Genomic DNA, 25234 nt, shown 5'->3' with positions numbered 1-25234 from the left:
GACCTTGTATTTTAAGTTCAGTTGCATTTCTTAAAACCTCATTCATTACCCAGCCTGATTTATTTTAGGAGTGAAGTAGGCTGTGGGAGGGGGCTATATAATGATGTATGGTTTTTATGTTTGCTTTTTGTTTTCTGCACAGTTCCCAAAAGATTTTTATCATAACGTGTGTATATATGTCTTTTAAAAAAAAAAAAAAAACAACCAGCTTCTTCACAAGATTTACTATGGCTTTTCTCTCAGAAATTAGAGCTGAAGAATTCTCTCCTCTTCAGGCTCTTAAGGCGATCAAACCCCAGAAGGCTGAGTGTGTGCGGGGTGAGCAGAGCGCTGACCTCTGCCAGGGGAGAGGTCAGTTCAGCACACAAGACTCAAAAGGGAGGAAGAAAAAGCAGCTCCTCAGCAGGGAGTTTGACTTGCTTTAGGGCAGAAGAGCTTTTATAAATGAGTTCCCAGTCTCCCACGCCCTCTCGCTTGCACTTCTGTTACCAGTCCTGTTCTGCGCTTAGACACACACACATGCACATTCCCACCTCATTTCCACTCGTTGCTTCACATCCCTCTCTCCACCTGCCCCAGGAACAGGGGAGAGACTGACAGACCCTGCTCCAGAGGAGGCAGGTGATGGATTGACTGGGAATTTTTCTAGGCCTAGCAGCTCCCAAGGTCTTTTCAGTTCCTCCTTCACACGCTTGACTGGTGAGAAGAACGCAGAAGGCTCTTTCCCAAACCCAGGGTGGGTGCCTGGGAAGATGAATACCAGCGCATCCATTCCTGTTGTCAGAGGGAGAGGTGGAATGGTAAATCAGGGCAGCCCTCAGCCAGGAGGTGGGAGACTGGGCTGGGTGTTTGGGATGTGTCCCAGGAGGAGGAGCCTAGAGGGACCTTCCTGTCACAGCACTGGAGAAGGACCTTGTGAAGCAGCAACACTGCTCTATTCATATATTCTCCTTAAAATGCTGCCCCAGTGAGCCTTGTCCCGGTGCCCTACTGCTTAGCACGTGGGCTGTCTGCCTGTGGCAGAGCCTGGGGCATCTAGAAAAGAATATTCTCAGATGGCTGTCCCGTGAAAATGCCCCATCAATCTGAAGGCACTTGTAGGCAGCAGAGTTTTCTACGCCAGAGGTATTGGGGATCTGGGTTGCTTTGGGGTTCTTGGTTTGATGCCAATAAGCATCTTCACCAGGAATAACCTTCTAGATTTCAATCAAATCTTTACACAAGCTCAAAGACGAGTCTCTGCGTCCATCTGTGAATTTTCTACAGCAAATTGTCCTTGTTTTCCCTTGAAGATAGCATTTCCTGGTACCGGTTTACCAAATCTCATGTTCTTCTGGGCTCCAGTTGTAGGAACAACGTTGGTTCTTGTTTTGCATGTCTGTCAAGTCTAATTCCAGGTCCTGATAATGTTTTAGAAAAGCTCACTGAACTTAAGAGAAACCTTAATTTTCTGCTAACAGCTATGCATGTCTGCCTAAGCCACCTGCCTTGCCCTCCATGCAAGGGCAATCCTAGCAGAGAGATGGTGGGAGAGAAACTTTGGCTTCACATTTAGCCCCTTCTCAGTGCCAAAGAAATGGCCACTGTGCAGTGACGACAGCCAAGAAGGGAACTTCCTTGTAGGGAAAGCCTCTGAGGAAGCCGGGGGTGGGAATACAAAGTATTTCTGAAATGCCCAACCCACTGAAAACCTCCAGAAAATGGAAGTCCAACATTATCTCGTTTCATAAGGAGAGAAAATTATCTCAAGACTTGAGTGTCCTGGAGTCCTCCAAGGCCAGGTATCTGAGCTTACCTCATTTGGCACGAATTTTATAAAATAGGGGTTTGGAGGGATATAGAGGGAAAAACTGTGTTCTATTCTCATTATTCGCAGGCTGTAGACAGCTGTCGACACTCACAGACCACACACTGTTGTAGACTTCAATTAGGCACCACGTTTTGTGCAGTCCTATAGTTCATTCTTGTCTTGAATGAGCTTTTCTTTCTCCTACACTGGAAGCTGGCTCTGAATTGATCAGGGAAAAAGCTAAACGATTTGTATAGTCACAACCAAATATAACACCTACAAGTGACGATCCTTTTTAGAAGAAGCCTATGTTCATTTTCTATCCCTGTGTAACAAATTACCATAAATTGAGAGACTTAAGACAACATAAGTTTCTTATCTCACAGTTTTCAACACTTCTTAGCTGGGTCCTCTGCTCAGGGTCTCATAGGCTGAAATCAGGGCTTCAGCCAGGCTGCATCCTCATCCGGATGCTCAACCAGGGAAAGGTCCTCTGCCAAGCTCTCTTGTTGGCAGAATTCAGTTCCTTACATTTGTAGGACTAAGATCCTCATTGTCCCGCTGGCTGTTGGCAGGGGACCTCCTAGAAGCCATTTCGCGGGTCCTTGCCACGTGACCCCATCCATTTCGTTAATGGAGAAACCTTGGCATTGAATCACTTTCGTACTTTGAATCTCTGACTTCTTCTGTGACCAGCCAGAGAAAACTCTGCTTTTAAAAACCTCCTGTAATTAGGCCAAGCCCACCTGGATAATCTGTATTTGAAGGCTAACAGATTTGAGACTCTAATGACATCTGCAAAATCCCTTCACAGCAGTACCAGGATTAGTGTTTGATTGAATAACCAGGGGCCAGGGACCTTTGGGAGCCATCATGGAGTCCTGCCTACAACCAGATCCAACAGCACTTAGCTCTTCTCTGACGGTCCCAGTGTAATGGAGCAATGGTGAGAAAGTAGAGTGTCAGTTGGAATCTAGCTGAATTCCCTAATCTTTTAATGGTTGCTTAGAGCAAATACTGAAAGCAGTGTTCTTTCCTTTTCCTGTAGCCCTTTTCATGAATACTACAGTGGCACACATTTATTGTCACCATGACAGATGAGGAAACTGAGGCACAAAGAACTTTGGAAACTTTCCCAAGTTAGTAAGTGGCAGTGCCTAGAATCCAGATCTGACAAACCTCAAAGCCCAGAAACTGTGTTGTTAGTACACACAGGTGGAAAATTTCAAACTGGGAGCTGGGAGGAAGAGCTGCGATTGGAACCAAAGAAGTCTCACTCCAGAATGCATGCTCTTGACCACTAAGCACACCGCCCAGCTTTGCACACCAAGAAGGTGAAAGTAACAGTCTGGTGAAGGAAGGATCAGGCCCACGTGGAGGCTGAACGCTCTGCAGGAGACGTTCAGGACCTCTTTTGTAACTGCACTGCAGCCAACACTGTCCCACTGAGAGCTCACAGGAAGCACGGAAATGACGGGGCTTGGAGATGGAGAAAGCCAGAGGTTGTGGTCCCTCCCGGCCCCTTCCCACTCCCTTTTCTTTACTAGAGGCACTTTTTTCCTTAGTTTGTTGCAAACCTGTATGGCGTGTCACATTTGCGCTCTTCCTTTCTGCTTTATGCCTTGAATTATTTAAAAATTCTTCCAAAATAACATCACTGCAAAGCCAGAGAGAGCCCCTGAGGGCATCTGATTGTTCATGTCCTGAACTTGGGGGGTTTATGTTTCTGTCTTGGGAATGGGGTTTTTCCAAGTCACTCAGTGTGGGTGCCTGGGCACAGAGGAAACTTCTACACAGAATGTACTTCTGGCCTACCCTGACACGACAAACAGGTTAAGGATGACTTGTGGGAGATTTTGCTAATCCATCAGTGCTGGGTGGGGCAGAGTGTAGAGGTGTAGCCTTTTGGCGATGTCAGGTGGAGGAAGCAGAGCTGCCCACAGGCAGTTCCAGGAACTGTCAGGTGTGTCTGAACTGGCCCAACCGCACACTAGACGTGGCGAACTTCATCACATTCAAGCGATCTGGATTTTAGTCCTGTTAAATGCTCAGGTGTTTTTGTGGTGATAACCTGGAAGGAAGCTGCCAGGGGGAGTGGGAGTGGTTAGGGAACATGGGATGAGGCCTAATGGTAATTGCAATCACTTGACACTGGCCAAGACCCTGGCACCTGCATCTCAGACCCGGTGAGCAGCAGCGCTGTTCTGAAAACGCCTATAAAATGTACATGTGTGCACATGTGTGCACACACACAGGGAGCAGTAGGACCTAGGGAGCCTGTTGATTTCCTTTCTGAACCTCTTTTCCTGCAACTCATTTTAATTCTATGAAGCAAAACCTAAAAGGGAAATCGGAAACTTCCCAAGAACAAAGGAACAACCTACAAAGGAGCAGAGCTTAATCTGCCTTTGATGCAGAAAACACCTATTGCTCCCGGATTTATACAGATGTCACTTTCTAGGCGGAACCAGCTCAGATTGGCGACACTGTCTTAGCCGCCGCCTCCTGTGACCTCCCTTGAGCCTTTGCATCCATTTTTGTGAACTGCTGATCTCCCAAGGCTTTACCCTTGAAAATCACACTAAGGGCAGGATCCCGGCATAAACCTAGCAAATTCCCAGAAGAGGCAGAAAACACAGCAACCCAGGAAGCAGGAGCCCGAAGTTCTAGTTCTGGCTATTGCTAACTCTCTGTATAACCTCGGACGAATCCTTGAACCTCTCTGGGCCTGTTTCCTCTTCTGGGAAAGAAGTGGGGGTTGGATCCTTTGATGGGTAAGGTCCTTGATTGCATTAACATCCTGTGATAAAGGTATTTCACATGTAACATCTATGATAAAGGTATTTCAACTGCACGTATCTCAGCAAGGATGAATTAAAACAGCTTTTCACTCTTCAGGTGCAGAACAGAGGGGGCCAACCTGTTTGGTTGCCTGAGTAGTGATTAGGAAGCCAGCTGCAAACTTGTATTTCCCTCCGGGATCACCGATGAACACCACCAGCCCTGCCAAGAGAGCTTCTCTTTAAAACAAAGCTGTTACTTTCATGTTGCTGGCATCTGAGTTTGCTTTCTGGATAACTCAACCCTTGGGTGCCCTGTTGTGGATATTTGCAGTGCGGGTGGGTTGGAGAAGGTAGCAGGCAGACCTCAATTCAAGGTTCTTACTGGATTTAAGGGCCTTTATTCTCCAGGTTAATTTTCCTGACTTGCATATCACAGGTTAATACTGGACCCGGGCATAATGATACATAATTTGAGACTTGTAAAAGCTGCCTTGGACTTGAAAGAAACACACTCTAAGCCAGGAAGGTTGTGCCCAGCATGCAAGAGCAAGTAATACAGGTAGAATATATGTCCAAAGCAAGAGAGCCGCACCCTTTTGACATGATCTCAGAGGGTGCCGTGCAGGATTTAGGCTCCTCGGCTGCCAGGCAGCGATACCACGGCAGCCCTACAAGCATCACTCCCCCCAACCTGCTCTTAGTTTTATTTTAACAGCCATTGGAAGGCAATGGTTCGCAAACGGAAATTCATTATTTTTAATAGACCCCGAAATACCTCGTGGACTTGAAGTGATGCAACAAGATTGCCCTAATGGTTTCTAAACTTTGTTTTTAAGACTTCTGGGGCCAGAACCGTAGAGAACTGCCTTAGGGCACCCTTCTAGCTCAGATAACCAAGCTGTTTGTTGGCGTTGCTGGAGACTGACATACCCTGAGCCGGGATGTTTAGCTGCTTGTGGGGTGGAAAAAAAATGTTAAGAAAAATAATTGTTGTTTTTGCAAACTATCTATTTAAAAACAGAACCTCAGGAAGCAGATTTCTGTTCCAATGCTTGGATGAATCAGAGCTTACAAAGTATAAATACACATTAGCAGGAGGAGGCTTCCCATAACCCATGTGCTTGTATGTCTTCCCAGACCAGGAACCTCTGAACTCCTGTTTCTCATTCCCAGTAGAGGCAAGAAAGAGACCCACAGTCGAAACGGAAATGGTGGAGCATCGCTCAGCCCAAGTTTCAAAGCCCGATAGGCCTGTAGAACTTTTTTTTTCCTTTAAAGGCAACTGGTTTTTTGCTGCACATTTGCTCATGTTGGCGCACGAGCACACAGGTGTAAGCCATTTGGAAAGGTGGGAAACCCACGCTCTGGCCCATTTGGCTCCTTGCTACGTAAGAAATATTAGAGAATAAGTTAATTTTGACTCACTGACCCCTCGGATCAGCTAATAGGCATGAAGCACTTAGACCACAACTTGCTCAAGGAGCAGTGTAATTATTTTACTTAAAAATGATGTCAGGTGGCAATTTAGCAACAAACTGGCTTCCAGGCTATTTAATTCAGTTTAACAAGGAGGAAAAACATTCTAATTAGTTAAGAACTGGTACTGTAGCACTTTAGCAGAGTCGCTCTCAATTTTTAGAGTGCATGAGTGGGGGAAGAAGAGCGAGCTTGTCAAAAATTCAAATTCCCAGGCTCCACTTCTGGTGCATCTGGTCTAACAGGGTCATGGACCGGGCCTGGGAATCTGCATCTTAAAATTGTAAACCCTCTCGCAAATCATCAGTCTCATTTGGCTTTTAGTCAGTTAAGATGTATCCTCCCCTTCCACTTTCTATTCAAATTCTATATCATGTAAGTATAGAATCTCAGGACAGAGCTTCCCATCCTAAACACACCAGCTTTAAGTGTTCTTTCCTAGAGTTTCGTGGGATATTCTAATGCTAGAGTTCTAGTTAGCCAAGTTTCTGGACTGAACATTTCAGGGGCCTTCCAGGCCCCCTTTAAAGAGAGCCCAGAGTGTTCCTGGGGAATGAATGGTAAAGGCACTGAGTCCCTTCCGCTCTACTTCCCTAACCCCCAAGGATAACCAGAGCACCACTGCCTGCTTCCTTGTTCCTGAAGGGGAAAATTCACCCTTCACAATTAAAGTCCTGGCACTGAGGCATGTCTCGAGGAGGCTGATCTGTGCCCTCCCAATACCACGGGTGTCCCTGACAGAAGGTGAGTTAAGACACCACCCATGAATCCCAAGATCCCTTCCCTCCTGGAATAAAGAATTGCAGAGGCTCATTCAACTTTTTTTTTTTTTTTTCCTTGGCACAAAAGCATCTGGCAGCCACCCAAGGAATTCTGGGGTCCTGCAGCATCCAAGTTTACAAACCATCAGAACAAGGTTTTGCTTCAGGATAGTGTTTGACTCCACTGCTGCGAAATGACTGTCCCCTGTCCAGTAGAATCTACACTTCTCGCTCCCTTTGACCCCACCTTACAGAAACCCAGCTGTCTACTGGCAGACATTAGTGACAAAGCAGAGCTACGCTAGGGTAGAGCAAGATGTCATGGAAACCTCAGCTCTTCACTGTCCAGGTCCTTCAGGCTACCACCCCAATAAGCCAAAATGGTGTTGGCCACTCTTTGGGTTGTCACAACCCCGAATCCCTTGATGGTCTCTGCTCATGCACAGGGAGCCCAGAACACTTAAAGCCCATCTTTCATTCTTAATCAAGATGTTCCTTAGCACAACTCCAAGCCTAGAAGAAAAAATAAAAGCTTTCCCGAGAACAAAGAAAAATATTTCCATCAGCTTTTCCTCCAAAGTTTGCTGTGCCAGTTATATGAAAACCGGACGTGTGTGGACAGGCCTGAATGTTGAAGCACTGGGGGATGGCTCTGAGAAGGGTGAGCTTTGGCTTTCCTAACCAGAAGCAGGGAACTCCTGGTGACTCTGCACGGCTGCTGGAAGCTGTCCAGGTGCTTGTTACCACAGCTCTTCCCTTCCGCAGAGGTACCAGAGGCAAAGCTGCTCCCACACCCCACCACGCGATGCGGGGGCAGGGCCTCCACCAGCCACAAGTGAGAGAACCAGAGCTCTCCTGCCCGTGACAGGTGAGGACAGCCCCAACTCTGGAACCTCACAGAAGACCAGAACACCAGCACTCCAAGGCTGCATGGTGAGGCCAGAACACTCATTCCCTGGGAACAAGGTGATGAGTGATGAGCCCGAACGTCAGAAGCTTGCAACTACCACCTCCTGTGCCGTGAGGAAACCACCCCATGGGTAAATGTGCACAAGAGTCATTTCAGACCACACCCTTACAACAGGACATTAATATGAATCTAAGTAGCCAGGGAAAAAAAAGGCAGACGTTAAATCTCCCTGCTCATTTCCCAACACCAATTCCAAACCCTTTAAAACCCTTTCAGTGCGGTGGCCAGTTCCCCTGATTGCTCACAAACAATTCACCTCCACACTACAGGCCATTAATCCAGTGGTGTTTATTCAAGCAGTATTCACACTTGCTGTTGAATAACAAGGGAATCAAGGCTCCCCTAGATGGGGCTCCCGCAGCTCCAGCTTTACAGCAGCCCCAGGTCTTTGAGAACTTCAGATGAGCTTTGTGGTTGAAAAGCCTTTCAGTTCTTCCTCCATGCCTGTTAGGCAGAGCCTATTATACCCGCGATTACCAGAACAGACTCAGCGGGGTGGCAGATGCACACGGCAAAGCCGGGTAGAACTACGTAAGCTCAGAAGAGGCCACACTGTTCCATGTTTTCATACAAAAAAATTTAATAAATATTACTTTTCAAAATTTATTGCCAAGAACAACACATCAAAGATGCATTTTTATGTTCATATAACACTAATAGGACAACACAAAGTATCTTCACGGTCTCAATGGTGAACCAACAAGATTACTCTGTTTTATAAGCCTTTTTGATCTTGAACTTCATAATAGCACTTTGATTTCCTCACTTAAGGCAGGCAGTGTACTCTATGGCAAATCTAAACAGTGATCTTACTGGACATTTTATGGTTCAAGTATTCAACTAGCTTATTAGAATACTCCCTAAATGCAGAAGATTAAAAAAAAAAAAATCAAATCTACAAGTGGTTCAGTATTACGTACGAATGGTGAAAAGAAATCAGAATTTACAAAGTAAGATTTGTGTGCTTCCAACTTCACACAATTAATTTGATGTTTTTAATCATATTCAACCACTCACATTTTGGCTACGTTAAGTCATAGCTCAACTTGTTCCCTTACTGCTCTGCAGCAGATCACCTGCCTGTCTCTTTTCAAGTCTAAAGCAGAAAAACAAAAAAACAACCTGTTCTAGACTAATCCTCAAACTGCCTCAGTCAGTCCTTAAAATGTGTTTTAAGTGATGCTATAAGAAGGTGTTTTAAACATCTGACATCGTACAAAAAAATTCCATCAGTATTCTGGGCACGGAAGCCCATCCTATTGTTTTAAAATAAACTATTTTCAAACACCTTAATTTTGGCTTATAGGCAACAAGTAATGAGAAGAATTCAAAAAAAAAAAAAAAAAGCCATACACTTACAATGCTATCAAAAACCTTCAATTCTAAACACATACATATAAATAAAAAGGAATGATGTTTTAAGGCTCTTATTAAGTTAATAAATCAAATATACACAGTGATTAATAAAAAAGAATTATTTACATAACTATACAAAGTTCTACTTTTGACATTTTTTTTTCTTTAAATTCTTCATTTTACCAGCAACTGCTGACATCAAAGTCTCCCCTCCCCCAACAACAAAAATACAATAAAAAAAATAAATAATAAAGTCATTTGTGATCGTTGCTGTGGTTCTGAGCTGCAAAGGCACTTTCAAATACAGAACTACTTGTACGTCATCATAAAACCAATATACAAAAACAACTCAAGAGTCAATAAATATAAATAAAACTATGATCTAAGACTGCATCACCATTAGGACATCTGGCAGAAGTGGGAGCTCAAAGAGCAGGGGGCTGGGCAGGCTCCTGGGAGCCCGATCTGAGACGTGTCGGCTGCAGGGGGACAGACAACCAGGGTACTGTCGACTAGCTTTTTGCATAGCTGTGAGATGCGGCACTCGATTTCCCAGCCAACCACAGAAACTACCATTGCCAGTGTAAGCCAGCTTGTCAAAACTTAAATTAACACAGGGATTCTAAGTCAACAACAGCCTCAGACTCGAGTATGACACGACAGTTTAAAGAACTACAAGCCCTCAGACTCTACCTAGCGGCAGCGGTGCCCGCGGTCTGCTATACGATGTACTCCATCCGGTTTAAGCTCTGGGCACTTTCCAAGTCTCTGTTGTCCTGTTTGTTTGTCCAGTTTGGGTGTTTTGTCGGCGTGCTGTTGGGGGGCTTCTCTTCTCTGTCTACCAGCGTGTACGCCGGCTGCTTGGCAAACCGGGCTTTCTGCTGGTGTTTGTCCATGTCGTCCTCTTCTACTTCGGAGTTGTGTGTCCTTATTTTAGACATTTTGGAGTTCTTGTTCTCGTAATCCTTGATGGGGACGGTGTTGGCCCCATGTTTCTCAATGGGGTTTTTGATCTGGTTCAGCTGCTCCCGCACGTTGTTGGTGGTGTTGTCCTCGGAGGCCGAGTGTGTGTGGCTGCCCGGCTTCCTCCGCTTCCGCAAGCACCAGTAGAAGGCCGTCACCAAGCAACAGATCCAAGCCACGGTTAAGACAGAGCTCAGCAAGGGAACCAGGAAATCTGTAAGGCAGGCACAAAACCAATTAACTCTCCAAGAAAGAAAGAAAAAAGCATCACCGCAGGAACAAAAGAATACCAACAGTGGTTCTCCTGCCCTTTGTCCCTCAGAGGGGGGCCACAGGGACAAGTCCCTTTTCATCATTGCATATGGTCACTTCACAACTTGATAAGCAAATGCTGGGATCAAGCCCCTGTAGACCTTGATACGCTTATCCCTGGAGAGACTGGGTGAAGCAGCAGCTCCTACAGGCTCTTTGACTTCACATGGGGAGAGCAGTGTCTTGTTAAGTCTGGCTACTGAGGCAGCTCAGTACAGGAGTCAGTTTTCAGAACTAGAAACCCGATTCAAATTAGCACAGACAGCTCAAACGTGCCATGGCTCCATGCCCAATCCCTCTCTTGGCTGAAACGGTGCTCGAGATCCTCAGGAGGGAAGCCTGGACATCCTGCAGGGCCATCAAGCCTCACAGCCCTCAGCAGTGGCTGGGCTGTCCCAGGACACCTACATGCCAAGTCAGGCTTTGTACAGCTTCAAACTCAAGGACAAAGGACAAGCAGTGTCCTAGGGCTTTGTCATGGATCTAGGCACAATACCTGTTCTGCAGGGAACATTGCATAGTGTGTTGGGAAGGAAAATATGAGGCAGATCTCTATTCCCATGGGCCATGTGACCGTAGTCAAGTAGGCTGCCCTCAGTTCTGTTAAATTGGGAGCTCCTGCAAGGGTAGGACACTGCCAAGTAATCCCCCGACCTGATGGCTTTATTGAAGTGTAATGAGATTGTCTGTCATCACACAAATCAACTAGTCCCACTTGACACCTACCTGTTCTGTTCTTCAGAGGCCGCCTCTGAACTCTCACTTCTGCAACAGCAGCAATGAGCGAGCTGTTTCCATCACGTTTACTAACAAGATCAATTATTTTGTCAGTGATTTCCTTGATCGGGTTTCCATCATCCCGTATATCTTCAGCAGACTGGAAAAAGAATGATCAGACTTGAGAGTCAGGGGAATATTCAAAGCAGCCTTTCTTCAAAATTACTTGACAATCTGTGTCTGCAAAGCTTTTTGTCAGTGAATTTGCTCCATTCAGACACTGGTTAAGCGAAGTTTGTTAACTGCCTTGCAGTCAGAATAGTGAGGTGTGAATGGGTCTTATACTTACAATGGCCACATGTATTTCATTGTTCGCTGAAGGGGAAGGCTCACAAGCGATGTAGATTGAATATTCAGCGGAAACATTCTTCAAAATATTCAAATTCCGCAATTCACTGCAAATGTGCTCTGTAGTAAGACCCTATAACGATTTTAAAAACCCACACACGTGTAAGATTGAGAGGAAGAACAAAAGGCTGAGATGTTCTCTTTGAGGCTGGGCTAAGTTCAAGCTCACTTTACTATAAGACAGGAATTGAGGCTAGGGAGAACTAGACCCTAGCTCATGACATTCCTCCTTTAAAGCAAGCAAGCAGACATCCACCATTCCAAAATAAAAATAAAAACTTGTTACGTACTGGTGACATCATCTCCTTGTTAAAGGTAAATGTGATGTTCGCACAGTTATCCTGGTAATAGGAGTCAGAGGTGCACTTCGTCTTCACCGGCTGGAGACTGGAAGACCGACACTCGCCCACACCAGTGCAGGGGTGGACGAAGCACTGGTCGTCCAGGATGGGGATGCAGCTCTGCCCGCTGGGGCACTCGCTGTGCCCTTTGTGGAGCAGGCATGGTCGAGGGCCACACCAGACCTGGAGAAAAACAGAAGCTGGCAGCTTAGCAGGCATGCTCACCCCTGATTCCAGAACACAGGTGAATTGCGGCAGCCATCATGTCCTACCTTTGAGCAGGCGATCCGTCCATTCAGGCATTGGCAGGTATTACAGTCATCATCCCATTTGGCCCCATCTGGTATCACACTCCCCATGGTGATGCAAGGTCTCCCTGAAACTGACAGGTGGAGACTGGTGAGCAGTTTATTTTTCTGTGAACCGGATCAGGGTTCAATTCTTTGGTCCCTGTTATGAAATGGTTACACCTGTGCCCTTTGCCATGTTAAGATCATTCTTCCCACAGTAACAGCATGTATACTTCCTACCTTTGCTGGCTCTGCGCTTGGCCACAAGACCTGCTCTGCCCAATGTAACATTGGCAGATGTGATGTAAGCAGAGCCTGTGACCAGCCTCTTGCACGCCTACCATTGGCAACGAAAGGAATATGCCCCAGACACAGCCACTGGCCGAACTGAACCCAACCCACAGCACAATCTTTCTGCCCATGCTGCATATCGTAAGCAGTAAAAATAATGCTTGCTGCAAGCCACAGCAGTTTGGGATGGTTTGGTACACAGTACTGTGGCAATAGCTGACCAAAAACAGCTACCTGTTTTGGGGAAGACTCTTCACGTTTCCCTTTCCTTGCAGCCCCCCACTGTGTGTTCCCTCCCTGAGCACAGTGGCTTATTTGCGAAAAGTCAAAATGGTGACTGCGAAGGTCACTCACCCCAGAAGACCCATGGGCAGCTGGAGCCTGGCACACATACCTTCCTGGCACTTGGCACCACTGTGCCCTGGAGGGCAGATACACCGGTAGCCATTGATCTCATCCACACAGGTGGCTCCAAAGGCACAAGGTGAAGACTGGCATTCATTGATGTCTAGAAGAAATGGAGTTCAAGTTTAGGGACTGATGGTTTGTAGCAATGTTTTGAGGTTTTTATTGACTTAATGTACTAGAAAAGCATATTATCATAAGCTTGATGAATTTTCACTCAGGTAAGCAGCATCCAAAAGAAGAAACAGATCATCTATTGCAAAAACCTCTCATCACTGGCCCCCAAGGACCGCCACCATCCTGAGTTCTAACAGTGGAGAACCATTTTGGGAGGCAGCAATTTTTAATTTGATTCCTTTCTCTGACAGTGCAGTTTACAGCAAGCCTGGCAAAGTTTCCTGGAAAGGGTGAGACGGTAAACATGTCGGGCTTTGTGGAGTATATAGTCTCTGTCACAACTATTCAACTCTTGTGGTATCATGAAAGTAGACATAGACAATACTTAAATGAATGTGTGGCTGTATGCCAAGAAAACTGTATTTATAAAAACAGTGGGCTGGAGACAGCCCCTAGGCCACAGTTTGCCAACTGTTTATTTAGAAACATGAAACAGATACAACCTGCCCCCATCTAGTGCTGAAGACTAGTTAATCCCAGACTTGGATTTCAAGCACCAGTAAAATTTCAGACAATTTGGGTACAAGAATCAAACCATAACTACTCTAGCACCTTTTTTTGTTCTGTAAGAGAAAGGGCTTGTAAAAAAAAAAAAAAAAGTAGAGAAAAGGCTCGAAATAATACGTTTTAAACTTCTTGAAAAACTGCATTGCCTGCCCGTATTTTCCTATTTTAGTCATTTCTCCAGGGCCTGATCAGACCCAGCAGAGACAAGCCTCTGGAAGCCACAGTCGTCCTCCCTTCCGTTTGTATTAGCTCTATCCTATACCAGTGTAGCTGCGGTTAACGTCTGCTTGCCCATAATTTCATGTCAGTCATGGGGAAATGCACACACTTTCTTCAGGACCCCAGTGTAATCATCAGATTCTGTGGCTGGCACTCTCTCCCCAAGAACAAGGAGGGCGACACCACCCAGGGAACCACCAGCAGGTACCTGGGAGGACCAGCCTGGGATATCTTAATCCTAGCTGGAAGAGGGAGATCCTTTGCTCTCTGAGAGCTACTTAAACGGAATGGTGGCTTTGTTTTTAAAGATGAAAGTCTCGGACTGAGGTATGGAATGAAGGGGTAAAGCCACTGGGAAAATCAGACAGGGACAGTCCTTACTTATTCTGCAGTCAGGTCCAGCAAAACCCGGGGCACATTCGCACCGGTACCAGTTGTCTCCATCCACACAGGTGCCGCTGTTGTAACTGAGAAAGCAAAGACCGCCTTGGTTACCAACCTCCCAGTCCATTATTCTGGCTGCCAATCACTCGCATGTCACCAGTTACAGTCAGTGGCTCTCACCTCATGGCTATTGCCAGGGGAACTCTATAGAATACTGATGCCTGGGTCCCACCCCCAGAAAGTCAAATTTCATAGGTCTTGGTTGCAGCCCAGGCAGTGGGATTTTTAAAAGCTCCCAGGTGATTCTGGTGTGCAGCCAAGGTTGAAAAATCACTGCTCTAAATGAGGACACAAGCTGGCTAATTAAAGTGTGGTCCATAGAGCAGCAGGATCGCTTCACCTGGGAGCTTGTTAGAAAAGCAGTCTGAAGCCCCACCCCAGACCTCCTGACTCAGAACTTGCATTTTAAACACGATCCCTGGGTGATTCACACACACACACACACACACACACACACACACATGATACTGGACGAGTGCTGGCTTAAAAGGATGTCACACTTACCAGGGATGAGGGCTGCAGTCATTGGTATCTGCAAAGAAAAGACAACTTAATAGTGAGGCCTTCAACAGGGAAAGCGGTCTTAGCCTAAGTAAAACCACCACTTATTTCCTTAATACCCAAATGATAAAGTCGTAGTTAACACCAGCAAAATACCTTTGCTAAATTGGAACCAGGCCCGCACTACACTTAGTTTTGCTGTGGGACACATGTACACAGGAAGAGGCCCTGGTAGGGGATAGGGGTGGGGGTGAGAATGGAAGGAGACAGGCTGCTGGTCAGACCCAGAGCTGGGAACTGAGACGCCATCTGTCTCCACTTATCTCATTGGCGACTTTCTCATGCCCAGGTCAGGGCTGTATCCCATCAAGTCATTAATGCAGACCCAGGTGATACAAAAGCAGACATCAAACAGCTCTGCTTCTGGTTTCCATTGCAAGTCCCCAAGGGTGTCAGGATCTGCTCCGACAGCCCTGGGAGAGTTCAAGGGGGAGGACACTCACTCTGAGCACAGATGGGTCCCTCCCAGCCTTCCTTGCAGACGCACGTAAAGGACTCGCCGTTGACCACACATGTGCCCCCATTATGGCAGGGGTTAGGCAGGCAGCTACTGTTTCGGGCTATAAAGAAGAGCAGACACGGCCACCCTCCCTGAGTATCCAGAAACAGTCTGGAGGGGCAAGAACCAGGCCCAGAGAAATATCACAGGCTCCAGGGGCCAACCAGCAGACACGCCCAGGTGGCCATGCCCACTGCAGATCCCACGTGGGGCAGAAAGTTACCTATGTTACAGGTGGTTCCTTCCCAGCCGCCAGGACACATGCACTTAAAAGCATCCCCCTCATCATAGCAGGTGCCACCGTTGTTGCACGTGGCCTCGTCACACTGACTGTCACCTGGAGGAAAATATCTCAGTGTGAGTCCCAGTGGCCCCCTCCCACAGGAGACATAGGGAAGGGTCTCAGAGATAGCATCCAAGGCCAGCTACCACTTACGTGAGTGGCAGGTCTTTCCTTTCCACCCGTTTTTACAGTCACAGTAGAAGTCGTTGACCAGGTCGCGACACGTGCCCCCATTGTGGCAGGGGTTCTGGCTGCAGTCATTAATATCTAGAATCAAAGAGGAGACAATCGGCTGAAGACCAAGTCCAGGACCACTCACGACAGGCAAGAGCCAAGCCTTTGCTACTGCTACATCCAACACCCTATTCTGAGAACAGCCACAGTCGTAGTACTTTAACACAATCAGGCTTTTCCAGGAATAAAGGGGCTCCCAACCAGGTTACTTTGAATGCCACAAGTTAGGCAAGATGTGGGGTGGGCCTCTGAAAGTCCCATGAAATTAAAGTAGAAATATGACTTTCCTCGCAAGCAGGAATATTTATTACACAGTCAAATTCTATAGCTCCTCAGCAGAAGTTCCTCCCCATAAGCTGTCATCAGTACTCAAACGCAAATGAGACACAAGTGATACTGTCCCATTGCAGACATCACTAGGGTCTTGCTTCCAGAGATTTCCAGGACAAAGAAAGATTTCCCACATTGAGGTGGGATCCCTCCAACATGACCCATACATCCCAGAGCTCCCCAAACAGTGGCAGACTCACTGGTTTCACAGTAGGCCCCCTCCCAGCCGTCACTACAGATGCACTTGTAGGAGTTGACACCATCGATGCAAGTACCACCGTTTCTACAGGGGTTGCTCTCACAATCATTAATATCTACCAAACAAAGCAAAAAAAAGAGCTGAAGGACAAGTGAAGCCATAGACAAGCACTGTTCAGCAGTTTTCATGGCTCCCTCCTGACACAATGCACCTGGCACCTCCACCTGCCACCCTCCATCAGGGCTGTTTCTCAAATTAGACAGGCGGCTTATCAAGCAGAAGCTTCCAGAGTGCCTTACCCACTTAATGCCCTCACATGGGCATTCAGTCACCTGTACCTGGTGAAAGTGGGGAAGAAACTCCTAAAGAGGAACCACCCAACCTAGCAACATTCCAGAATGTTCCAACATAGATACGGAGGCTCCGAGGCAGAGTGATCTGGTAAATTGAACACGACCTCAGTCTTAGATCCCAGATGTAAGGATAAGCCTCGACCGGTCTTCCCCAGCCTTGCTGTTTCTGATTAAAACAATTTCGCCGGGCGCGGTGGCTCAAGCCTGTAATCCCAGCACTTTGGGAGGCCGAGACGGGCGGATCACGAGGTCAGGAGTTCGAGACCATCCCGGCTAACATGGTGAAACCCCGTCTCTACTAAAAAATACAAAAAAAAAGCTAGCCGGGCAAGGTGGCTGGTGCCTGTAGTCCCAGCTACTCAGGAGGCTGAGGCAGGAGAATGGCGTAAACCCAGGAGGCAGAGCTTGCAGTGAGCTGAGATCCGGCCACTGCACTCCAGCCCGGGTGACAGAGGGAGAAAAAAAAAAAAAAAAAAAAAAAAAACAATTTCAACACTGCGGGGCACAGTGGCTCACACCTGTAATCCCAGCACTTTGGGAGGCTGAGTGAGCGGGGGGAGGGGGCGGATCATCTGAGGTTGGGAGTTCGAGACCAGCCTGATCAACATGGGGAAACCCCATCTCTACTAAAAATACAAAATTAGCTGGGCATGGTGGCGCATGCCTGTAATCCCAGCTACTGAAGGCTGAGGCAGGCAGGAGAATCGCTTGAACCTGGGAGGCCAAAGGTTGCGGTGAGCCAAGATCCCGCCACTGCACTGTAGCCTGGGCAAGAGCAGCGAAATTTGGTCTCCAGAAAAAAAGAAAAAAGAAAAAACTTTCAACACCAATGATCCCAGGGCGGCGCAGGGGCAGGGACAGACTGGGGAGCACTGGTCCCTTCCCGGATGAGGGAGTCTTACTTTCATGGCAGTATGTTCCCGTGAAGCCTTTGTTACAGTCACAGGTGAATTTGCCTCCCGACTGACTCTTGCACTTCCCGTGGGGACCACAGACATTCGAGGAAATATATCGCACCCCTTCAGGTGTGTCGTTGGAAGCCATGGCCACTGTGCAACTGTCAATCACTAGAAGATAGGCTTGGGATCAGATCACAGCCATGCACCCACAGACGCAGCATTCCTAAGCCAAGGGCCTGGGCCAAGCCCACTTTCCTGGAGACAGGGACCCTCTGGCTAATGAGACACTCCCCAGGGAAGCCAAGATACTGGCAACATGCCACATCACATTATGATGTGGCAAAGTCGAGACTCCAGGCAAAGAGTTTTAAAGCATTTTCTCCCTCCACAACCAGGAAAACCCACACGCTTGCAGGTCCCCTTCATGCTACCTTTGACATCCACCCAATTTGGTAAACACTTGCTAAGGAAAAAGGACCTGCTTTATTCACTTCCTTTTTGACCTTAAGCAAGGCTCAAGGACAATCTTATAGAAGCTTTAAATGTTGTGCTACCTAATACAGCAGCCACCGGCCACATGCGGCTATTTACATTTAAATGAACTAAAATGAAATAAAATCAGTTTCTAGTTGCGCTAGCCACAGTCTACATTGCCTGGGGCTCCCATACCTGACCGTGCAGATACAGAACATTCCCCCAGTCTGCCGTTGCAGGAAGTTCTGTTGACAGTGTTGTTCTCAGGCATTTGCCTCAGCGTTGCACATCAGCCCACCCCAGAACAGGAATGCTAAATGGATTTCACATTCTCTCCCCTGGGCTACTTGTAGACATGGCTCTCCCACTGGCAGGCCTGAATAGATTGTTTCCACGTGTTGCGGCCCGCTACACAGACAGCATCATTTCACTGTAGAGGTCCTCCTCACCAATACATGACTTCTCAAGTGTAGCAAGGGGCAGTGGTAGTAAGTGGGGACAAAAGGAGAAAGTCGGGAGACAGCCAGGTCCCAGGAGAAGGGAGGTACCTTCACACGGGGTCGTGCGGCAGTGGTCTTTCAGGTGTGAGCAGTTCTTGCCCTCATAGTCCTCGGGGCACTTGCAGAAATAGTCGCTGGCACGGTTGTAGCACTGGGCACCGTTCTGGCAGGGATTAGGCTCACAATAATCGATGTCCAGCTGCAAATATCAGGAACAGGGAAAAGGGGGAGGGATCAGGGTAAAACAAAGGTGTCATGATAACTTCTCTGGGGCAGCAGGCACTGGAATCTGACAGTTCCTTCTGTTTCTATTAGAAGACACCCTGTAAGATACATCTCCATGCCCTAGGGACTGCCAATGTCCATATTTGAAACGACGGAGCAGAGTGGGAGAGGGAGCCCAAGAAGGGGTGGAGGGAACCAAATAGAACACAAAGAGGAAGACACTAAGAAGAAAATAATTCGTCAATATCTCCTTCCACCAGCATTTGTCTAGCAGAGACTCTGTCTCATCAATAGGATGTCAACTCATCAATAGGATGTTAACAGATGTCAGGAAATTCCAGACATAAGAGCTGAGGGAGGAGTAAAGGGGAAGTGGAGGAGGCAGCGGCTCTGCTGTAAAAACTTGGCCATCTGAGGTTTTGCCACGACTCACCTGACAGAGGTTTCCAGAGAAACCAGTGGGACACAGACACTGGAATCTGTTGATTTCATTCTGACAGTGACCCCCATTCAAACAGGGGTTGCTGGCACATTCATCGATGTCTCTCTCACAGTGATCGCCTGCATAGCCAGGTGGACAGATACAGCGATAACCATTAACCAAATCCTGGAAGAGGAGAAGGAGAGAGAGAGACACGTGCTTTTTTTTCTATGTATTCCACAAACACAGGGCTTCAGCGGTTTAGCATGACTGTTGCGGTTTTGCTGGTTCACTGAAATAGCCAAATGCCAAACCTCTGTAAATGGTTAGAGGAATTTCTACATGCATGCCTTCAAAATGACTCCCACGAGGCTGGGGTAACATAAGCCCTAGTGAAACTTCCGAGAGACTCGTTTTTCACCCAAGTTGTTAAATCTCACAGGGACAGAGCTCTCCCAGTGTCACACAAATCTAAAGATTTGTTGTCAATTGTCAAAGTTTTGATTTAAGCAAAGATTTACATACCCGACAGGAGGCGTCATTCTGACACTGGCCAAGGCAGTCATTAATATCTAAAAAATAAATAAGTCATCATTTTAAAGAGGTAATTTACAGTGAAATTGGGCTTAATTGAAAAGCCTTCTCAGCTCAGGATAGATAAGTTTCAAATCAGATTTCCTGTGTGCTTCCCATGAGATAAGGTTATTAGGCTGGGTGGGGACCCTCCCTAATTCTTCCAGAATGAGGGAGTGAAACTTCACATCATTGTTTCAGCCACATTATCAGAATATGGCTGGTTTTAGCAGCTAAATGAGCCTGATAAAGTGTCTGTTTTCACTGCTGCACTGACCACTCCCTCTCAAAAAAACATTCCCACTCTAAGGTTTTTCTTCTACTGCTCCAGTCGTAGCACTGGAGCCTCAATACAGACCAGCAAGTCGGCTACCCAAGTGTCATGAAAATCAAAATGGAAACAAAGTCACTCACTTATGTCACAATTCTGACCCATCCAGCCAGGAAGACAGTCGCAGTAGTAGCTGGCAATGAGATTCTTACAGGATTTGGCGTTTACACAAGGTTTGGCCTCACATTCATTTGCATCTGAAAGGAGATGGGGATGAGCATGAGAAATGAAGTTCAACCCGAATCTCCCCCACCTTGTAAAAAAGAAAAGAACAGGCCAGAGTTTGTCTGAGACATGAGACATTTTAATAAGCTAGCTAAATAAAAGATACTAGAGGTTCCCGCTATTTTAAGCATCTGATCCCTCTCCCTAGCCATTATCCAATAAGAACGCTAATTGATAACTTTCCAGCTGCTAGTTAACCAGCCCCCAACAGAACAGCAGAAAGCCACCAGGCATTTCTGTGCAAAACCCAGTGCAGCCTAGTTGCTGGGATTTAAATGTGGCAAAAAGAATGCAGACAGCTCATTCCTCATGAGATCATCCCCGTTTAGAACCCAGCTGAACACTCCTCGGACAGACGATTGACATGGTTCAAGGAATCCCACGACTTTCCCACAGGGCCTAAAAGAGCTAGTCCATTTGCATTCAAGTTATTTCTCCCAGGCCTGCTAGACTCTTGATAATAAATTACTTCTTAGCATGATGGAGTGTGAACTCACACTGCCGGCCACACGCTCGTCTTCTGTAACGGCTTTGACAATCAAAGCCAACCTTGATATAAAAATTACAGTCGCAGGGATTTTCTTACCTAACTGGCACGTTTTGCCAGTCCATTGTGGGGGGCACACACACTTAAATCCGTTAACCAGGTCCTGGCAGGTGCCGCCGTGGGAACAGTTATTAGGAGAACAGTCATCAATGTCTGGTCAACAAGAAAAGGAGGGGGTTGACAATTTAATTCAATCCATCTGACAATTACATCCTTTAACATCACCTCTCACATGAGGGGCTGTCATTGAAGAGCCAGACACCTGCTACAAGGAAAGCTACAGCAGGACAAGTGGGACGGTGACGATAAGGCCGAAGCCTTGATTTTAGCTTTAAATCCCCCACTGCCCCAGTTCATGTAATCCCCAACCTAAGTAGTGGGGAGAAAGATAGCTGGATCCTGACAGAGCATCCGTCCAGGAGGAACACAGGACATCTCTATCTGCCTAATCTTTATTTTTAAAGAAAAGTTTCATCATGGCTCAGAAGTAGCTAAGGAGTAAGGAAAAACAGTTCTTTACAGGTGGAAAACCTGCTTAGAGTTTGCCCAAAATAGCACACCTAGAGGCTGCATTCTCCACTTCTGCTCTGACCAGAGAGAACTCCTGACAATTTATCAAGTATTCATTTTTGTGTCTTTATGACAACCCTCAGAGACGGGAATTGCTACTGTGCCATTTAAAGAGGGCCCTAGGAGCTTCTGTGGCCTGCTGGAGTTCCGAAAGTGACGGGTGGGGGCCCAGGACCAGCACAGGCAAGCTGACCCCAGAAATCCACATCCATAACCACACCTGGGGTGCTGATGACAGCGGTTCTTAGGCCTGGCTGCACTGCAGAATTTCAGAAGTTTATCAGAGACCATGGACTCCCGGATTCTGGAGGGAATCTGGGGGACCCAGAGATTTACACTGTAAGGCACCCCAGGTGATTCTGACATACAGCCCTGTCTCACAGCCAAAGGAACTCTGCAGGCCAGGTTCTTCTTTTGGGGGCCCCAGCCCTATGACAAAATCCAGTAGTGAGTGACAACCTCCCCTGAAGGCAGCCTCTCCATGGCTGCAAGGAGAATAACCACAATTGGAAGGTAGCCAGCTCCAGGAAGCAGATGCAAAGGAACAAGCGATTCCACGAGGACGTTCCTTCCAAGAACAGATACATGCACTACCTTAGTGGGACAGGATGGGGTGCTGGGGGACTTCCAAACACACAAGCCGCCAGACTGCTTACCAGACTTATGCCTGCACCCGCCCCTCTCCCGCTGAGACATCACACTGGACAAGCCTAGGTACCTCTCCCCAGCGTGGTATCTTGGCACAAGGATCCTTAGAATGGACACAGGCGGAAAATTGGACTTACTTGTAGAGCACGTGGGGCCGGTCCAGCCTGGGGAACACTCACACTCAAAGCCCAGGGAGGTCTCCTTACAGCTGCCTCTGTTGTGGCAGGGATCAGAGAGGCAGGCGTGCTCAGCTGCAAAAACCAGGATGGCAGTCAGCGAGGGATGCCTGCGCACCACTGCCTCCCCACGCCCCCCTCCAACCGAATCCCACACCACAGCCACTACTGCAAGCATATTTCAAAAACCAAAAGCAAGCGTGTGATAGAAGCCTGCTGTGTCTAAGAAAGAAAGGAAGTCATCTTTCTCACTGAGCTGTCTCTAGCCACATTCTGAGACATCGCAGAGCTGGGGTCATTTCATCTCCCGCTGCCTCCTATATGAATCAACATCATCCAAAAAACCTTCGGGACTTGAAAGTTACAAAGGCCTATAGAATGGCTGGGATAAGGCCTATCTTTGGAGGCTATTTCCACTTTTTTTTTCCTTAAACAAGTCCTTAAGTATATTTTTTAAAGGCGGAGTATAGAAAAATTAGACAAAGGACTCTCATTCAGCTTGGACCACTTACCAATTTCACAGTTGGGTCCTGAATACCCCTCAGGGCAGGAACACTGATATTTGTCAGGGCCTGTGTTGCTACAAGTTCCCCCGTTGAGACACGGCTGATGGGTCCCACAGTAATTGAGATCTGCCAAAAAGATCCTGGAGTCACTAAGAGATGCCTGTGAAGGTGGCGAACCTGCCATGTTTCTAGCCCCAATCGTCTTTTAAAAAGAAAACCAGAAAACCCACACAGCATTCAAGGAGAATTCAGAATAAAAGCCCCTGCCAATAAAATTAAAAACCAAATTACTGCCATCCCACCCCCAGATCCCACACTCCTCCCGAGGCCCGCATCCCACCCTGGGTCTCATCCCTAGGGGCCATACCTTTGTCACAGAGCTGGCCGCCCCAGTTGGTCTCACAGAGGCACTGCCAGGGCTCGTTGCAGATGCCATGGACGCATCCCGGGTGCGGGATGCACTTATCACAGTACAGGCCTTGCCAGCCGTACTGGCACCTGCAGACACACAGCACACCTGCAGGTTAGCCTTTTGAACGTTAAGAGAGACCTGCACAATTCAAACGGAAGACTGCAAAGTCCAGGCTTTTTCTGTTTGGTTTCTGGGGACAGGGTGGTAGACTCCCAAGGCTCATCAGGGGCTCCGTATAAACAAACATTTTCACAGTTGGGCTGAGGTCCCCTCCCAGCCGACTCCTGACAAAAGGAGGGCTGTTTGGGAAGAGGCCAGCATGGGGATGCCCTTCACAAAGCCACTCTCTTCTCAGGCTCACACGAGTGAGCCAAAGGTGAAGGCATGGAATAAATCAACCTGCGCACCTAGTTGCGACAGACTGTAGAGAAAGGACTCTCCTGGTGACAAGAGGGCTATGTCAAAGTCTCTGCAGACGCCGCACTTGCCACTCTGCTCTTTGCACAGAAAGTCACGACCCCAGCTCACAGAAAGGCAACAAGCCACCAAGTGCAGCAGGAAACCGCGTCACGATGACGCTTTATTCAAAAAAAAAAAACAAGGAGAGAAAGGGGCACCCTCCCTCCTTGGCCAAGGCCAGAGTAGGCTCTCTAAACCCACTTCTGTAGGGAAGGAGACGGAAATGACAACACTTGGAACCAACTCCATAATTTGTGTGCCATTACTGTGTGCTAATTTATAGTGATTTCTTGCTTTGCCAAGAAAAGAAAAAAAAAGCAGTCTGCTTAATTCATCTAGTATTGGGGGAGTTGAGGTTCTTTTATATAAGCACCTTGATTAATCGTACTCTTTTGGGGCCAAATAGTGCCTTTGATCCCCAAACAAAAACAAAAACAAAACAACTTTCACCTGGGGTGGGAGAGGGGTCAGCATCTCAAACCACTCTCCAAGTTTCAAGCCCTCTGAAACTTTAATTGCCTTCTCAAGAGCCAGGTTTTAACAAGGGTAGGGGAAGGCAGAGAGAAACATCAACTAGCCTGCCGGTGGAGAGTGGAGGGTGGAAGGCGGAGGGCGGAGGGCGGAGGGTGGAGGGTGGAGGGTGGGGTGCGGGTGGGATGGGCAACATGTTTCCAGAATGGGACCTGGGAAAAGCCCCGTCAGTGCCAACCCCCTAAGCTGCTCAGCTGTAACTCTGGAAAACAAACCTCCCCCTCCAACTCCCCAGAAGGAAAGGCTTTCGGTTTCCCAAGAGCGGGAGGCAGGCTAGCAAATCCTTGTCATGGGAAAATTATAGGGAGCTAGCTAATAGCTAATCACCCACGGCTGAGAGTCAACTTAACCCCTGAGAATACTGACTGACCACTTCCTAACTTCTAAAACCGAGCCATGCACACCCACATGCAAAGAATCACTAGAATGTGTGGTTTAAAGTTAGACACTGGATTCTGGTTTCTGTAAAGTGGAATGTCAACGTGACAAGTGACTAGAGGAGTAAGATAAGAACAAAATTACAATCTAAATAAGTTCTCAAAAGCGGACACCCACGTTAGTGGGAGGTAGGGGGGTAGCCATTCTGTCAAGGCTGATATTCTTAGCCTGAAAGATAGTGAGAGGGAACTGATTATGAAATAGCAATCTTCTCACCGTCTTCCCTTATTCTCTTCCAAATTCAGGATCACTAGGCCTCTTCAAGTTGCCTCATAAAGGCAAGGAGAGGCAGCTGAGGACCCAACCTCACCTAATTAAAGAGACCTCAATCCCCAAGCATAAAAAAGCAACCACAAGAGGCCATGGATGACTTCAAAAGAAAACAAATAAAAATACTGACCCTAAAAGAGGTACCAACCAAGTTATCCCAGTTTAATAATATATGATTAAGATTCTCACGAGAAATTGAAGTGACTTTCCTCAGATGATGATTCATAATTAAGTTTGATATTATTGGCAGGCTTGCAATAAGCAAGCATGTATACCCAGAGAAAGGGACTCAGTCTACTTGGGAACAACACAAACCAGTAAATTCTCATGTGGGGGTGAAAAAAAAAAATAACCTGTGTAA

The 25234-nt window shown here is 47.2% G+C and overlaps 1 protein-coding gene and 1 long non-coding RNA gene across 4 annotated transcripts in view; one reads left to right on the top strand and one right to left on the bottom strand.

The window, feature by feature from the left end:
* Nucleotides 1-2607: 2607 nt before the first annotated feature.
* LOC117068462 lies at nt 2608-9107 on the top strand. 3 transcript variants are annotated; one of them, XR_004431142.1, is made up of 5 exons: nt 2608-2735; nt 2838-2928; nt 5009-5131; nt 5710-6792; nt 6898-9107. It is a non-coding gene; the product is annotated as an uncharacterized LOC117068462 (long non-coding RNA). The 3 variants fall into 3 exon arrangements; XR_004431141.1 differs by lacking the exon at nt 5009-5131 and adding an exon at nt 4251-4563; XR_004431140.1 differs by having other exon boundaries at nt 4251-5131.
* Nucleotides 8049-25234, bottom strand: part of JAG1 (jagged canonical Notch ligand 1) — a 37029-nt gene continuing 19843 nt past the window's right edge. The window contains exons 6-26 of the mRNA XM_033185604.1: nt 23131-23261; nt 22770-22889; nt 22219-22332; nt 20903-21016; nt 20175-20288; nt 19713-19759; nt 19200-19373; nt 18590-18740; nt 17571-17735; nt 16317-16430; nt 15706-15819; nt 15493-15606; nt 15214-15330; nt 14714-14741; nt 14147-14232; nt 12852-12965; nt 12149-12258; nt 11826-12059; nt 11477-11608; nt 11137-11287; nt 8049-10312 (exon numbers count right to left, since the gene is read on the bottom strand). Of these exons, the coding sequence (XP_033041495.1) occupies nt 9855-10312; nt 11137-11287; nt 11477-11608; nt 11826-12059; nt 12149-12258; nt 12852-12965; nt 14147-14232; nt 14714-14741; nt 15214-15330; nt 15493-15606; nt 15706-15819; nt 16317-16430; nt 17571-17735; nt 18590-18740; nt 19200-19373; nt 19713-19759; nt 20175-20288; nt 20903-21016; nt 22219-22332; nt 22770-22889; nt 23131-23261 (2902 nt within the window). The 3' untranslated portion in view covers nt 8049-9854. The remainder of the gene's footprint in view (nt 10313-11136; nt 11288-11476; nt 11609-11825; nt 12060-12148; nt 12259-12851; nt 12966-14146; nt 14233-14713; nt 14742-15213; nt 15331-15492; nt 15607-15705; nt 15820-16316; nt 16431-17570; nt 17736-18589; nt 18741-19199; nt 19374-19712; nt 19760-20174; nt 20289-20902; nt 21017-22218; nt 22333-22769; nt 22890-23130; nt 23262-25234) is intronic.

This window comes from Trachypithecus francoisi, unplaced genomic scaffold (assembly GCF_009764315.1).
Source record: "Trachypithecus francoisi isolate TF-2019V2 unplaced genomic scaffold, Tfra_2.0 Lachesis_group21, whole genome shotgun sequence".
NCBI classification, from domain to species: domain Eukaryota; kingdom Metazoa; phylum Chordata; class Mammalia; order Primates; family Cercopithecidae; genus Trachypithecus; species Trachypithecus francoisi.
The sequence above is the reverse complement of the archived record's forward strand: the minus strand, read 5'-3'. Positions and strand labels throughout refer to the sequence as shown.